The sequence below is a fragment of the Glycine soja genome, chromosome 17, assembly GCF_004193775.1.
Source record: "Glycine soja cultivar W05 chromosome 17, ASM419377v2, whole genome shotgun sequence".
Classification (NCBI taxonomy): domain Eukaryota; kingdom Viridiplantae; phylum Streptophyta; class Magnoliopsida; order Fabales; family Fabaceae; genus Glycine; species Glycine soja.
The window spans coordinates 9,625,964-9,642,317 of NC_041018.1; the positions used below are offsets into that span (position 1 = coordinate 9,625,964).

General features: G+C 34.0%; 3 protein-coding genes across 3 annotated transcripts; all 3 read right to left on the bottom strand.

Annotated features, from left to right (window-relative positions):
• Positions 1-2,029: 2,029 nt before the first annotated feature.
• Positions 2,030-5,614, bottom strand: LOC114393910 (nucleolin-like). The gene is made up of 3 exons (XM_028355411.1): positions 5,133-5,614; positions 2,788-3,052; positions 2,030-2,654 (listed from the first exon to the last, which is right to left on the bottom strand). Exons 1-3 carry the CDS (start codon positions 5,412-5,414, stop codon positions 2,269-2,271), a joined length of 933 nt encoding a protein of 310 aa, XP_028211212.1. The 5' UTR covers positions 5,415-5,614; the 3' UTR covers positions 2,030-2,268.
• A 2,846-nt stretch (positions 5,615-8,460) lies between these two features.
• LOC114392069 lies at positions 8,461-11,703 on the bottom strand. The gene is made up of 4 exons (XM_028353101.1): positions 10,437-11,703; positions 10,077-10,295; positions 9,523-9,614; positions 8,461-9,337 (listed from the first exon to the last, which is right to left on the bottom strand). The coding sequence occupies exons 1-4, from the start codon at positions 11,535-11,537 to the stop codon at positions 8,635-8,637; spliced, it is 2,115 nt and encodes a 704-aa protein (XP_028208902.1). The 5' UTR covers positions 11,538-11,703; the 3' UTR covers positions 8,461-8,634.
• A 2,064-nt stretch (positions 11,704-13,767) lies between these two features.
• LOC114392961 (glucan endo-1,3-beta-glucosidase 8-like) lies at positions 13,768-16,073 on the bottom strand. Its single transcript, XM_028354219.1, has 2 exons — positions 15,484-16,073; positions 13,768-14,943 (listed from the first exon to the last, which is right to left on the bottom strand). The coding sequence occupies exons 1-2, from the start codon at positions 15,831-15,833 to the stop codon at positions 13,830-13,832; spliced, it is 1,464 nt and encodes a 487-aa protein (XP_028210020.1). The 5' UTR covers positions 15,834-16,073; the 3' UTR covers positions 13,768-13,829.
• Between the last annotated feature and the right edge of the window lie 281 nt (positions 16,074-16,354).

Here is a 16,354-nt window from a genome sequence, read left to right on the forward strand (position 1 = left end):
TTGGTGCTTGACAAACAAGGGTCAACATGCAAATCCTAACACCGATTGTGAGGAGGTAGTTAATGAAGGTAATAGCAAATTTTACTTTTCATGTAAAATTAGGGGTATTTGTGGATTTGAAACCGGTTTTAGTCAAATTCAGGATTCAATCCAATCAAATTTAATCGATTTGATTCGGTTTGATTTTCATAATTTTTTTAAAAAACTCAACCAAATTCAATTCATCTATGAACGATTTGGTTCGGTTTGACCCAACGAGTTATCTATTTTAATTTAATTTTTTTTTCTTATAACTACTATTTTATATCATGATTCCTTCAAATATCTAATAAAATGAACACAATATTATTAAATGTCTGTAAAATTGATTCATTTAATACCATCAATATAATATTGTAAAATAAACTAATATAAATTAAGACAAAATATTATTAAGCGATATTTACTATAATAGTCTGAATCATAACTATTTTCTACAAACTAATTTTTTACCGTAAGCTTTGCTACAACCAAATTTAATGAAACAAATGAATAAAATATGATTCATTAATATTATAAATCAAATAGAAAAAATAAATATGAAAAAAGTAAAACAAATAACAATGTACGTTAAATTAATACCTTAAGAAGTTTCAATAGTGTCCAAGTCACAACACTTAGAATCCCAATATTAACAGTATTTAAATTCAAACCAAACAAGTATAAAAAAAATAAATCTATAAATCTAAAATTGTGACACAATCAACAATTTTGATCGATTCGATTCAATTTTACCCGATCAAACCTAAATTGTTTGAATCATTTGAGTCAATTTGAGTTCGTGAGTACTCCGTACCCATAAACTCTCCTAAGTAAACTTAATCGTGTTTATGACTTTTTATTTGATATAGATAAATTTAACAAAAATTACCTAAGTGAAAAATGATTTTTGTACAGTCACTTATAATGCTTATTACTTTTTGTCTATTCTATAATTTTAAATCACATCTGAATTAATTATACACACTTTCTTTTAATTTAAATATTTTTCTTTCAAAAATCATCTATTATATATTAATATTTTTCAATTACAGTAAATTATACTTAAAAAAATACACAACTTACTTATTAGCACTTTAATTAAATTTATGCACTAAGCTACTAAGCTACTGGTACTCATAAGTAAATTGATCGAATAAAGTTTATATTTATCTAATAAGTGTGAGGCGCTGACTTTATATTTATATTATCGTCCAAAATAAAGTTTCAACTACTTTCACGCCATGTGAGCTATTGTTGCACTATTTTCAACTTTGAACCGGGAGGCAATGAGACATCGTGCACAAACTGAAATTCAAAACCTAAAGCAATGGAAAGTGCCTCTAGAACTAACCCGTTCCTGCCAACTCAATACGGATTTTCTTCCTGCATATTTTGGGAAATCAAAAGATAGTCTTACATATAATCTATATCAATGGTCAAATTGTCAATTCACGTGACCCTACTTTACTAGCTTGAGGTTCTAATCAATTCAACTAATAAATTATGTTTTCACCAATCAAATTAATAGATTAATTATATTAAAAAATAATTAATATTAATATATAAATACTAAAATTTTTAATATATATTTAATACACATAAATTTATATAATTAATTTTAATCTAATAATATATTTAATATTAGATTAAAATTTATTATATAAACTTATATGTATATTAAATATCTATTAAAAATTGTAATATTATATATAATGATATTAATTTATTTTTTAACATAATTAACCTATTAACTAACGTTGAACCATGAGTCCAAGACCTACATGAGCCATTATTTTAAAATTATTTTGTTGTCAATCCTTATCAACCATACAGGCTATTTTGGATTTTTTCCTCACCATATTGGGTGTGTATGAAGAAATATGCGGAGAAAATCCAATCACCAGCTACTATCCAGATTTCATTCCAACCGGACCAAGAGACCTTCATTCGAATTCCAAAACAAAGAAAATAGATCCGGCAATAAGATAGGGGCAATACTGAAGAAAGATGAACAACAACAACATACACTAATAAATACTTCTATTCCCCACTAAATATAAAAATTAGACAAAACTTACTCAAAAGTCAAATTACCTAAAGCCGCTCCAATGTTTATTTTGCATTTGCAAATGAACAAAGAGCATATGCTCATTATATGTGATATAGAAAGATAGCAAATGAAAAAGGACAAAAGGAAAATTAAACACCAAAGAGAAGATACAGTCACTTTGACACCCACCACCCCGTTTACCGCACTGGTTGCTGATTGTAGTGGGCCTTCTCTTTTTTCTTGGATGCAGCCAGCCTTGCATTCCTTGCAGCAGCCTCATTTGCAGCAGCACGAGCAGCAGCATCCATCTCCTTGCTTGATTTCTTCTTCTTCATTGAAGCAACCTTCTTAAGCCTCTCTTTAACATCAATTGCAGATGCATCCTCAGCCTTCTCCGTTTCAGCAGTTTCAGAAGTTGCATTTCCAGTTCCAGCATCCACACCATGAGGCTGGTCTTGTGATTCTTTCTGCTCCTTTGAAGATTTGTCCTTCTTCTTCTTCTTTTTAGCATTTTTGCTTTCCCCGGTAGCATTCTCCTTCTTTTCCACAGCACCATTAGGATCCTCTTCTTTCTTCTCAGCACCTAAATTTTTTAAGGGCCAGACAAAAAATTCCAAGAAAATTTCAGTTAGATATATAGTTCAGTTGAGATAACTAATATATTTAGGGCAATTTAACTTTTTTATACATGAATATGATTGAAAGCACTACATTACCATTGGAATCATCTTCTTGGCCAGTGGGTTCCTTCGGTGTGTATCCTAGCTCAGCCAAAACAGCTTCAAGTTCTTCAAGCCCCTTTTTCTTTAATTCCTTCTTAGAAAGTTGCCTTTCAGCTTCTTTTGTAACCACTGGTGGTTCAGGAGGCTTCCGGAGAACAGGCTCAGCTTCTTCTGTCACTTCTAAGTCATTTTCATTTTCTTGTTCATCCTCAGCATCATCATCTGCATCATCAAGACCTTCCAACTCACTCTCACTTTCCTGGTTTCAAATATTCATCAAGTCGACCAGTTAGTGGATATGTAACCAACAAAACCACCCAGAGAGATAGTAGACATACATACAAAGGGAGAGAATTACAGTGAAGACTGGCTTATTGATTGATTTTAAGCAAAAGACAACACTCAGGCTCTTTTAGCTTCCTGATTGTGAGCAGGGAAAAGTAACCTCGTCTACATGTTAGATAATTTTATTCAGTTCTTTATTCCCAGTAATAGCCAATGAATGGATTTTTTTTTCCAGCAAATTTGCTAATGTGTACGAAGTACTAACCATCTTGGCTTAAGCTCCATTTTTAAGTTTGATTGTTGTTGGCATATAGTGTAAATCTTTATACCTTCCCCTTATTTTGCAGGAATTTAGCTCCCAATACCCCATTTAAATACTGTTCTCTTCTCAAAAAGAAAAATACAAGAACAGATTGTTCCTATAGCCTTTGAGATGCTTGCTTTAAGAACTATTTTAGCCAACATCAGCTTGCCTGATACTGATTAACAAAGAACTATCTTAGAAACTCTAAATTAGCTAGAATGATCCTATCATTTCTTTAAATGTTAAGGTAGAAAAAAGAACCTCCAATTATGTCATTTTTTATTACTTCCAAAACCAATTTGCAATGTGCAAGGCCTTTCCATGAAAATTACAGGCTACATTATTCCACATTAGTTTGTTGATGGTAACAATATAATAACAGTTTAACAACACAAGATCAGACACATGGGGAAGTATAAAGAACCATTGTACCATTATAGTCAAATCAGCAAAACAATAAAGACTAGACCATTAATTGCAAGTAAACAAAACGCCAAATCATGAAACCGTTAACAAAATCATCCACATGATAAACACAAGACCAGACACAGGGAAAGTATAAAAACCCGTTGCACCGTTATATTCAAATCAGCAAACCGACAAAGACTAGGCCATTGATTGCAAGTAAACAAGATGCCCAATCATGCAATTGTTAACATAAATCATATTACAACAGTTAAACACAAGATCAGACACACGGGGAAGTATAAAGAATCAGTGCACCGTTATAATCAAATCTGCAAAGACTAGGCCGTTAATTGCAAGTAAACAAGACGCCCAATCATGAAACTGTTAACATAAATCATACATACGCAACTCCTGAAGGATTGATAAATATTATCATAAAGCTAGACAACCAGAACAAGAACCAGCAAAGACAAAAACTGGGCCGTTAATTGCAAGTAGACAAGACACCAAATCAAGAAATCGTTAACGTTAACATAAATCATATATACGACAACTTGGTATGGATAGATAAACATTATCATGCAGCTAGACAACCGGAACAAGATTTGGATAATCATTATAAGAAAACAACAACACAAATTGAACATTTAACATTGTATCTTGTAAATTTGAAAGGTACTCAGCTTTCATGCAAATCATTCAATATTCAACACCAATCTTTCTCCCCAGATATATAAAGCCACCCGGCAACACTAAACACCACATGTAAACAAAACTTAAAAAATAACAGATAAATACGCCAACACAATCAAAATTCCTGTTGAAGCACTTACACTCCCATTTACATCATACATAGAAAATGAAATATTTCAGCGCAGATTAATTTCATCAATATGAGTTTATATAAGCATTATCCATAGATAGATAAACATACAGATTTTGGTATAGTAGTCGTCGTGTCCATGCAACTCAACCAATCCACAATCAGGTTAAAGAAAAAGACAGAGACAAACAAAGAACCATCCACACCAGAAACTAAAGGGCACACAAAATCATCAGGAGTAACTAGAACTATATACTGCATCAATTAATAATAACCATCAAAATTAGAACATTTTTTAAAGAAAATAAAAATCTAATAGAAAACACAGATTTTGGTATAGCAGATTAATTTTCATAGATAGATAGATATAGAAACACAGATTTCGGAATAGCAGTGATGTCCATGCAGTTGAACCAATCCACAGTCTGGTCAAAGACAAACAACAATCCAAATAAATAAGTAAAAGCAATGAATCTATAAGGAGGGAGGGAAAAAATAGGGCAAATAAAAAAATGAAACCTCAGCAGCAGCGGCGTCGTTTTGAGTGACGGTCGGCGCGGCCCAAACAGATTCGGGAGGAGCGGTGGTGGCGTAGTAGTCGTCGTCATCTTCGTCGTCAACATCGGCCCATGACTTGGAGGTGAGAGGCGCGGGGGCCCAAAAGACGTCCTTCTTGTCCTTGGGCTTGGACGGGCCCTGGTGGTCCTTCTCGGGCTTCTTCTTCTTCTTCTTGAGGCTTCCGAGGGCGGCGAAGACGTTGGTGCTGTTTATGGCGGGCGCCTCGTCCCTCCTGCTCCCCATTTCCACAACGGCTGCGAGGGGCAAGATCGAAAAATTGAATTTAGGGTTTTGCGGTGGTGTGATCTGATTCTGAGTGAGAGGAATGTGAATGAAAAAACGGTGCGTTTGGGTGGAATAGTGAGTTGAGGAGGGAGGCGGAGATCAACAACAACAACAAAAGATGGATGATGACTGTTTGCATAGCAATAGTAGCATACATACATACATGCATTGGGATTTTATTTATATGCGCATGTATGTTCATGGGCCTCCTCATTCCTCAATATCTTTTTTATCAAATTAAAAATGTATTTAACTACTCAATTCAATAATTAATTATTTTTTCATAGTTACGCATTTTTTTTAAATGAAAATAAAATTAGCATTCGTTCCAAACTAGTAACTTTCATCAAAGACAAACTAAAGTAAAAATATATATTTCTTTTTGTCTCATAATTGCCGTCTTAGATTATTTTATATGATAGTAAATAATAAATAAATAAAAATATAATAATTTTGTAAATTAATTTTATATCTTTATTCATTTATTTATAGATTTTATTGTTTGTCATTAATGTTACAAAAGATGTAACTAAAAAAATAAAAATAATTAATGTTATATTAAAAGTTAAAATAAAATTATTTTTAATTTTTTTTACATGATAATTATAATAAAATTGAGGGAATATATCATAATAAAAATATTTGAATCTTGAATTTATAGAAAAAATTATAATTCATAATATATTATTTTTCTCAAATAAAAGTATCGTCTCCCACAAAATACTTTAACAAACCAATTTAGGATGAAAAAATTTCGAGTACTTGGACTTTCGACACACATTGAAGCCGCGGCGGCATCTTTATGTATCTTTTAGGTCAGAAAGAAAAAAAAAATGTAGAAATTATTTTTCGCCTTAAGGTGAATCAATTATTGCTAGAGATCAAATCAAATATGCATCTAACCTGAGCATATTCGCTTATGTTAAAATTATAAATTTCGATCTAAAATATTTTTAAAAAATCTTATATAAATGTGAGGGTTAAGTTTATTTTATATGTATTTTAGAGAACAAGTTAAAGTATGGAATTTTGATAAGATTAATGAATTAAATTTTAATAATTTTTAATTTATTTTATAAATGAATTGGCGTAATTTTAATCATAAATTAATTTAAATATATTACAATATATCTAGAGAAATTTTTAGACATTGTATAAACAATAAATTTTAATTAATAATTAAAATTTTCCATTTTATTATTTCATTGAAGTGAATTGCCTTGGCCACGAATATTTATATTAATTATTAATTGTTTACACTGGTTCATACTTAAAATAAAAGTATGTTTGGCTTAAAAAATATTTTTTTATTTCTAATTTTCTCTAATAATTATGTGGCGCGTTTTTCTGTTTCATATTTTCAAAATGCTAGACAGTATTTTTTTTATAATTTTTAAACAAAATTTTAAAAATGAAACAGAAATTATATGATATTTTTATAATATTATGGAAAAATATTTTATCAAACCCAACGTGTCTAATGTTTAAAAAAAATTAAAATAATACTAATAAAATAAAATAAAATATCCGAATGTGATGTTATTATCATAATTCTTTCAAAACTTAAACTCCTCCGGAAAAAAAACGCAATTGAGCAAAAATATAATACATTTTTTTTTTCAGTAACTTGGTTTCAGTTTTCATAATTACTTGGTTGATTTTTTACACGCAAAATAGGGGCTTCTTTTGACAATTCATCCATTTTACATTCTGTCTTTGTCTTTACGTAATTTAACATCTCGCAAAAAGTATTCAAAATAAATCAGAAAATTAATGACTGAGAAATATTTTAAATGAATGTTAGAAATAATACATGCATTGAATAGATCTACGAAAACAATAAATGCAATGTGCCAAAAATATTCATGAAATTATTATTTTTTATTAATTATCATAAATATGGTGAGCGATACATCAAAAAGGTGAGATAAGATAGTAATTCCTAAATTTTATTTGCTTGCAAACAAAACAACCGCTTCCAAGTATCAGGTTTTCTAAATTTGTCCAAAATTATACATAATTCCAGTTCTTTCATCTTAAAATAGAGATATTTAATTTTTTTATTTTATAAAATCCATAAATTTGACCAAATTTTCAAATTTGTTTAGGTTTATTTTGTTAAATTAAACATTATACTTAATATATTCAGGTACCATTAAAAAATATTTTAATTAATTAAAATATAATAAATAAAAGTATTTAAAACTAAAAAATGAGTCAAAAATATGAATTTCTTAAAATAATAACATCAAATATTTCTATTTTAAAATAAAAGGATTAAAACTGTGATTTTTGACAAAAATAGGTGACAAAGTTGTCTGTAAGTTAAAATTGTGCCTTTATTATATATGAGAAATGAAAGTACTTTATATGATCGAAACCAAAGCAGAACTCGGAAATAACAATTTTTTATGTACTCAATATAATTACATCAAATAAAAGAATATAAAACATAATCAATATAATCACTTTATTAAACAATATAATATCGGAGACAATGATTTTTTTTCAATAAAATAAGAATTTATATTGATAAACAAAAATTTATAACTATTAAAATTTTGGGAGGAAGAATAAGTAAGGGAATTATAAGTTATAACATCTCAAGAAATATGAAAAAGCAAATAGAGAAACGTCTATCGAGACATAACTATTCATAAGATTAAAATGTTTTTTACTTTTACGCATTCACTTTCTTCACATTTCTCTTTTTTTTTTTGTTGTAAAAATTGATGTAAAATTTTGTTGTAATTACTTTTCCCATCATTCAGCAAAAAAAAATATCACTTTTCACATCACAAAATAGCTAGTTTGGGAAGAGAGAAATGCTTCCCGGTCGTGGCTATTAAAAAAGAAACAGGTTACTTAATTGATTTTCTTAAATTCAACCTATTCCAATTCAATTAAATCTTTTTAACTTTCATTTAAGTTTTGTGCGTTCTTAACTCATGGTAATTCAAAATGCTTCAGATATCGTTAGCCTTTGAAAAATGCATGCAACAACTAATAATCAAGCTATAAACTGATCAATCCTTATGTGAAAAAATACATTCAGTCCATTATCTCACCCACACCGAAATACAATGAAATAATAATAATAATTTCCCTATGACAGAAGAAGCACTTCCTTTCATCGATTTCAAGGTCCATAAGTTAAATGGGAGATAAACTCAAAAATTCATGATGAAGCAGAGGAAACAGAACTATCAAAAGTTGTTCCTACATGCTGAATAACAAATCCGTAGATCTTTCTCTTCAATTTCTCAATCTTTTCTGTAAGTGAGTCATCCCCTTTGGAAACAACACGGTCCAGCCATGCATTTACACGTTTCAAGTGTGACAAAACAACAGCAATGGAGCCACCATCCAGGGGCAATGCTTTTTTCCCATCAGCTGTACACTCTCCAAACACTTTGAATCCTGCATCAAGGGACTCTTCAACAAAATGTAGAAACCACATTTGCATTTCAGACAGCAAATTTGCTCCAAGCTCTACTGTCTCTTTCATTCCACTACCTCTTGTCCACACACCAATACTCAGACTGGATTGTGGTGATGAAGGAACCTTTTGGTTCTTAGCTGCACCGAGAGAGTGTCTTTTTGATAAGCTTTTTTGCAGTGTCGATGGAGGATCCGTGGTTGTGCCAGTAAGAAGGGACACTATCTGGAGATCAGTGGCCAAGGCAGCATCAACCCAAAGAGAAAGTGATTTTGAGTGTTCTGTTGGAATGCTTTCATCAGGTGTCTCAGAATTATGTCTGCTGGCAACGGATTCAACTGTTGCAGTTGATTTCAGAACATCATCATAGATAGTGAAGAATCTGTCTATGGTTGGCAATGGATTTCTGGCCTGGCACACTGAGCAGAGGTCTGAAAACATGCTGATAGGCAGAAAAAACAAACAAAAAAAAAATGCATCATTCATACTAGCCTAAGGAGGAAGTGAAATATGTGAAAGAAAGATATGAAGTGACTCCCTTTAATAGAAAAATGGAGTTTTCTATTGAGGGTTTAAAAATTGAAACCGCCAATGGAATTCAAAAGTGAGTTAAAGTGTAATTGTTACCTTAAATTTCTTATAATACATTCAGTAGCATTGGCCTCCTCTAACGCTTCAGCAGCAGCAGTAGAAGCAAGGATCTTCCTTTGCATTGCTTCCTGCATTGAGTTGATAACAAGGGATTTTAACATTTTAAAGTGAGTCAAGTAACCAAATGAAATCAACTGAGTCTGTTCTAGCCCTTCATCAGGATGATAACAAAGGATCTTAGCTTGTTTTGGTTGGATTAAAATCTACTTGTGTCGTGGACTAACAATTATGTCTGAAAAATCAGTGGTTTGGATGCTAACACTAGTAGAAACAAATTATAATATGCAAAAAGTATAATTCAATATAATTTGTACGTGAAAAATAAGTTGCTGCCCTTAATATTTCTCGTACACTTACTGTCCCCAGACTGCATTTTACTTTAGAAGGATGCAAAATATGTTTTTTTCTTGGGACAAAATTAAGGTGCAGTTGCATAGATATGTTCAGTATTATTATCTAATTGGAACTAATCAGTGCAATAAAAGTGTGACCCTGTGCCAAAAGCATTATTAATTTTTCAAAATCCATACCTTTCCAAGCCTAGCAAGGTTCCCAGACACAGCATCTAATGGAACACTTCCATCAGTCCATTTCTTCTCATGAATGGTGAAACCCGTTGCTGCAAAATTGGATTTCTCTTCAAGGACACAACTTTGAGGAGAACCAGCTTTAGTTTTCTCATTGCTCGAAGAATCATTACTACCTGGTTTTTTACCACTCACGTCACTTAACCGCCTTGACATCGCAGCCTGCAAATTTGCATCAGCATTAGTTGCATTGTTTCTAAAACAGGAAACAGAATTGCAATTTCCCACTTCATCCTCAATCACAAGCAATTGCACTCTAAATACTTTCTACTTTGTTCATCTCAAAATATCAATTTCATTTACCTGAGTACGCAAAATTGCTTGTGCATCAACCTTACTCTTGGAACCACCAGCTTCAACAGGCGTGGCCGGCGGTTGCTCATCCCAATTCTTCCGGGCACTCTTGGATCCAACCAACGCATCGGAGACCTTTGAGATTCCGGCGACAATGGTGGCCATCTTCTTCTTCCCGGAGGAGTCCACCACCAGCGGCGAAACCTTAAGTCCCCCGGACAACCTCCTCCCGGGAGAAAGCGAAGTTCGCCGTGGACTCGGCGACGGCTGCTTCCTCCCGGTCGGAGAAGGCTGCCGGTACCTCGACGGCACGATAATCGCCGGCTCCTTCGACACCTTCCGGTTCTCCTCCCGCGCCGAGACGAGGCTCGGAACCACACACTTGGAAGGCACCGGAGACGCGGACCTCTTCCCCTTCCCCGCGGGAGAGGGATCCCTCTCCGCCGCCGTAGTAATAACACTCTTATTCCTCCCGGCGGACTGTGACCTTTTGGCGGTCGCCGGAGATGAGAATCTCTGAGGCGGTAAGTTGTTGTCGCGAGGCGCGAGAGGGTCTCTGGAGATTATTCGTTCTTTGGTGCTGTCTTTGTGATTGTGATGTTGTTTTGGTTCTTCAGGGTTAGGGTTGGGGTTAGGGTTAGGGATTGGGGATTTATTATTGTTGTTGTTGAGGGAGAGGTGGGAGAGGGGGTCAAGTTCGGAATCGGAGAGGGGTTGGATGAGGAAGTGGCGAGAGGAGGGGGAGATGCGGGTGATGAGGGGCTCCGGGGTGCCGAGGAAGGGGTGGCGGCCGGCGAGGGGGCGGAGGTTGGAGACAGAGGGGAGAGGGGAGTCGAAGTGGAAGCGGTCGACGTGGACGAACTGGCCGAGCTGGAGGCGGTTGGAGAGGATGAGGTCGGTGTCGGGGTGGGAGAGGAGGACGTAGGTGGAGTTGAGGGAGTCGGAGAGGTTTAAATAGAAGCCCTGGTTGGACCAGAGGTCGGAGCCGGCGAGAGCGGGGACGATGCCGATGACCTGGAGGAGAGGGGAGCGGTGGTCGCCGGTGACGCGGGTGTTGGTGTTCATGGCCTGCAGCATTTTCAGGAGAATGCCTGGGGTGAGGGAAGCCATTGCTATTGCTCTGAGTGAGTGAGAGAGATGTATCTATGTATGTATGTGAGAGAGAGAGAGAACGGTTACTCTTCTCTCTCTACAGCTGCTTGAATTCAAATATTTCTCTCTCTACCGTTTCATGCCATTTATTTTTGAATTAAGCTGCCCCCACGCCTACGTTACCGTTGCACATCCTCTTCACATCTCGTCTCGTGCTCCTTAAATTTCTTCCTTTTGTTGGAAGCAGCCATTAACTTCACCGTCAGCATACACGGATCAAGATTCTTTTTAATATGATTATTACTTATTTCAATTTGATTTATTCTTATAAGTCATGATTTTAATTTTGAACTATTTGATTAAGATACTTAAGTCATCATTACTTGTCAAATAGAATTTCTAATATAAACATCTAAAAAATTTATTTTTAACTCAAAATCAATTTTAAATTATTCTCCTTTATAAAATTAAACATATGAAAATAAATCTAAAATTTGAGATCAATTTTAAACTTAAAATTAATTTTCTAACATAATACCAAATGGTCATTTACTCTTATTTCATTCTATTCATGTAACTTTCAACCTATAACAATTTTCAAATTTTTTGGATTGGGATTCCTTTTTCCGGTGTTTATTAATTGTTCACTTGTATTTTTTTTTAGAAAAATTGTTAACATGGTTGGTAGGATGGGTTATGCCTATGATAAGGTTGCCTGGATATAAGTCATCTCTATAATAGTAGTCCCTTAAGTTAGTTGCTTGAGAGATAAGTAACTAGTTTAAGGTTAATTGGATATCTCATGTTGATTTAGATATAGCGTGACTTCAATTTTTCCACCTTTCTGGTTTTCTACAATTTTTTTTATTGAATCCATTTAGGTTTGACTAAATGTGTGAAAGAGAGTCATGTGTTGATCATTTGACATGTATGTGATTGTTCATTTTCAAAAAAAAAAATAAAATTCCACAAATAAAGGGAAGGGTGTCGCTTCATGTTTATTCTTCTACTTCTCTTGCACTTCATTTCTTTTTTCCTTGCCTTTTGTGTTGCGTTAAGTTGGGGGGTTTCAATTTTCTACTTCTGATCTCTTTTTGTCAACTATCATTTCCTCACTTGGTTGTACTTATTTTTTAATTCTCATTGTAGTTAGGTTTTGAAGGGGTTGTCTTGTAGATAACGAGGTTTCATTTTTTGTTTTTTCATTCAATCCAGAGGGGGGTTGTCCATAATGATCCCTCATCCCCTTTTGGTGGGGACTTTCTTTTGCGAAGACAATCTTCACTTGGAAGGGTGTCAAGATTTACCCCTTTCATTCTTACATTTGTTTAGGTTGGGATGGTAACAAATGAGTCTCATTTAAGGACTTCTTGTCAATTTTAAAAGAATTTCTTTAGGAGGCACCAGGTGGATGCAACTTAGGTTTCATGGTTCTTTTCTAGAGGGGAGTAGGAGTGGCTTTCTTTTTGGGCTCTAAGTGAGGCTAATCAAGTCCCCCTTAATTATTGCTCAAGCTTCAACTAAGCAGTGGCATTTGAAATGACTCAGTGGTGGCAATTTGCAATTTGAAAACAGAATCCTAAGAAATTGAGTTGAGTTATAGTGACTATGGTGGTGATATTTTTTTGCCTTATTTAGGTTAGATTTTTCTCTAGCAATGTTGAAGAAATGTCAAAGGGAAAGATTCATCAAAACAAGGATGATTATCCTTTGGCCTTGAAGGAAGAAGATTTCATGTAGGTCAACATAAAGGCTCTAGGAACACAAAGTTGTTTTGTGGGTTTGTTAGACTTGACTCATTTTTATAGTTTTATACTATATTCTTTTCAAAATATTGGTGATGAGAATTGAAAAGTTGAATTTCCTTGTGAAGATAGACATATATGTTAATACATGATGGATTTAAGAGATGAGGTAAAACATTTTTTACTGACTTACTAAATCTTGTTAAAAAGTTGAATATTTGGTCAACTTTTTTTGCAAGTTACTTTTAGTTAAGTTTTTTTATTTATTTAAAAAAGCTATTTTTTCTTGTCTTGTTTAATCAAAGTTATGTTCTTTAATTTTATAAAAGTATTTTCTCTGAATATGTTTGACCCAGCTTCTCTTCTCAGAGAGAAGATAAACAAGAAAAAAAGTTACATCAAACACTACCTAACTATATTTGATAAAAAAATTATGTGTTTTTCTTTATAATATTATCATATTACAGTAGTTAACAACATAGAAGAATAAAAATCCTTGAAAATGAAGAAAAAAAATGGAAGGGGCACATTCTTTAAGTGCTCCATAGCTTCTTTAATCAGTAAACTATAGTAAAATTACAAATATATATATACCCAAAGCTTTCTTCAGAATGTTTGTTAGCCTTTCCTGCTGTAGTAAAGAAGAGCCATAAGAGATCATTATCGGGAATTGACAACCCTTTTCAGATGGATCCTCATCTGTTACTGTAGCCAAGCCAGAGAAATCACAATCCCAATCCTTTTGGTTATTTACTTGATAATACATATTAAAGGCATAAGAAGCATTCCCTTGGAGACTTAGACTGTTACAAGAAGAACCATAGCCCAAAGCAGTGCAATCTGATTTGCTACAAGCATAGTCAATACTCTCAGCTAAGTTATGCAGGTCCTTAACATTTGAATCCAAGATACACCATTGCTTTTCCATGTACCTTATACCCTCCACAGGGACCAAACCGTTATTCTCTTCAAGTCCTCTTAAGTCCAATTCATACTTTGGCTTGCCATCAAACTCAAAAATCCCCCAGTGCCTCTCAAAGTTGCCAGGAGCAATACTTTTAGCATTCTCATCAACCAGACTGAATAGATAAATGTCAATTATGCCTTTTCTTTTAGGGGTACCGTTTCCACTCAAAGCATGCTTAAGCAAACCCATGTTGAACCTTTTTGCATTCTGGACATTAGCATTTTTGTCACCATCAGTTGGCCATCCAACTTCTCCAACTATAACTTCAATATCTGGATACCCTGACTTCTCTAAGGCCCAGAGAAGGGTATCCAAATTTGCATCAAACACATTGGTATAAGCCGAATTACCGTCTATAAGAGGCCTGTTGCTCCCATCAAAAAATGCAAAATCAAAAGGGAAATGATCATTTCCATAAAGACTAAGGAAAGGGTAGATGTTGACTGTGAAAGGTGCATTGTTTGCATATAAGAATTGGACTATTTCAATGGTTTGGTCTCGTACTTCAGGCCTGAAGTCACCAGCTGATGGCACTTGATTTGAGTCAGGGGAATAGTAAACATCAGCATTGAAGGGAACAGTGACTTTAATCTGTGAACCAAAGCCCCAACTATTGAGTGCTGTTTGTATGTTCTTAAGAGCTGGCAGAGTTGACTGTAGATAGGCGCCATTATATTCCTTAAGGAAAGGTTCATTTCCCACAGCAATATACCTGCATCACAAGCATAGTTCAGAGTAGTGTTAAAATTGGACTTAAACATACACATGATAGAATATTAAGTTACATTACATAAAAGAATGATGCCATTTAAACTCCTTAATTGAGGTACTGTATCAGGCTTCTGATTTATCAACATTCGTTGAAACAGTAATCATATTTTATTACTACTTCAAGAAGCTAAGTAGATAAAGATCATGAATATGCATTGGAAGAAGAAGTGTGGTTTCAACTCCTTAGCATAAAAATCAATTGCTACCAAATGTAGTAATAGTGACTTCCATGAAAAATTTGGGATACTATAAAAAATTTGGACCAAGAAAAATGAAACACAAGCTAGTAGCATCTTGAATAAAAGAATAAGAAAATATAATAAACAAGAGAAAAAAAATGCAAGATACAAATGGAAGAAAGCAAGAGTGAGTCAAATAGTAGAAACATTGAAGAGCAAGAAACCATCTGCAAGGAAAAGACACACAAATGATGTGATCATGAATGTTGTATATATGTATAGTATACATTGGACTACTTAACTTGATATTTAGTCCACCAGGGTACATGTAACCAGTGACATTTTCATAAACCCAAGAATCTGCAACCTGAGGATTCCTACTCATTTCCTCCAACATGTTATTGGGTATTGCCAGCATCACTTCAATATCAGTCCCCATCAGTGCTGCCATAATCCACTCTTCAGCATCAAACAGCTTCAGTTTATCGATACGGTTTTCTTGAAGCATCTTGACCACCTTATTTGGGGGAAGCTTATGAGTTGCCATGGTTCCCCAGTTAACTCCAACACCTGAGCCGCATGAGGCCATGGTGAAGAACACAAGAAGGAATGCCGCTAGGTATCTAACACAAAGTGCCTTTTCTTGTTCCATTTTATGGCTTTTTTTTCTTTCTATATTCTGGTCTTGTTGGCCTTGCAAAGATTCAAGAATAATGACAGAAGAGAAGGCCAAACAAATGTTAGGAAAAAAAAGAGAAAGAGAAAGGGGAAGGTATGATTCTTCCCACAGGAATTTATAGAAAAGGAGAGGTTTTTTTTCTTTCTTAGTGCTGCGTGCGTTTCAGTGCCTTCACAGAGAAGGTAAAACAAGGACTGAAAATTTTGGAGTTTTATACAATATCATAAAAAAAGCAGGAAATGGAACAAAGATTCGTTCCTTAATTCAGTTATAATGCCAGCATGTGTTGCATTAGTGTTAAGCTCTTGGATGATCATCATCATCATAATCGTAATCACAATAATACTAGTAAAAGACTAAAAGGAGAAATCAAGTGGCTCTCCCCTGCCAGCCAGCATGCATACGAAATCACGCACATCACAGGGCATTTGGGCCATTAGATAATTAAAATGCTCTTTAGAGGGACAATATTTTATTTGATGTTTACACTTCTA

What these genes read in the sequence shown, in the direction of transcription:
- LOC114392069 (XM_028353101.1), bottom strand. Translation starts at nt 11,537, where the DNA reads ATGGCTTCCCTCACCCCAGGCATTCTCCTGAAAATGCTGCAGGCCATG. An exon ending in ACCTTGCTAGGCTTGGAAAG is followed by an intron (nt 9,615 to 10,076) that starts GTATGGATTTTG and finishes AACTCAATGCAG; the next exon opens with GAAGCAATGCAAAGGAAGAT. An exon ending in TGTATTATAAGAAATTTAAG is followed by an intron (nt 9,338 to 9,522) that starts GTAACAATTACA and finishes TCTGCCTATCAG; the next exon opens with CATGTTTTCAGACCTCTGCT.
- LOC114393910 (XM_028355411.1), bottom strand. Translation starts at nt 5,414, where the DNA reads ATGGGGAGCAGGAGGGACGAGGCGCCCGCCATAAACAGCACCAACGTC. An exon ending in ACGACGCCGCTGCTGCTGAG is followed by an intron (nt 3,053 to 5,132) that starts GTTTCATTTTTT and finishes ATTTGAAACCAG; the next exon opens with GAAAGTGAGAGTGAGTTGGA. An exon ending in CCAAGAAGATGATTCCAATG is followed by an intron (nt 2,655 to 2,787) that starts GTAATGTAGTGC and finishes TAAAAAATTTAG; the next exon opens with GTGCTGAGAAGAAAGAAGAG.
- LOC114392961 (XM_028354219.1), bottom strand. Translation starts at nt 15,833, where the DNA reads ATGGAACAAGAAAAGGCACTTTGTGTTAGATACCTAGCGGCATTCCTT. An exon ending in CCTGGTGGACTAAATATCAA is followed by an intron (nt 14,944 to 15,483) that starts GTTAAGTAGTCC and finishes CTTGTGATGCAG; the next exon opens with GTATATTGCTGTGGGAAATG.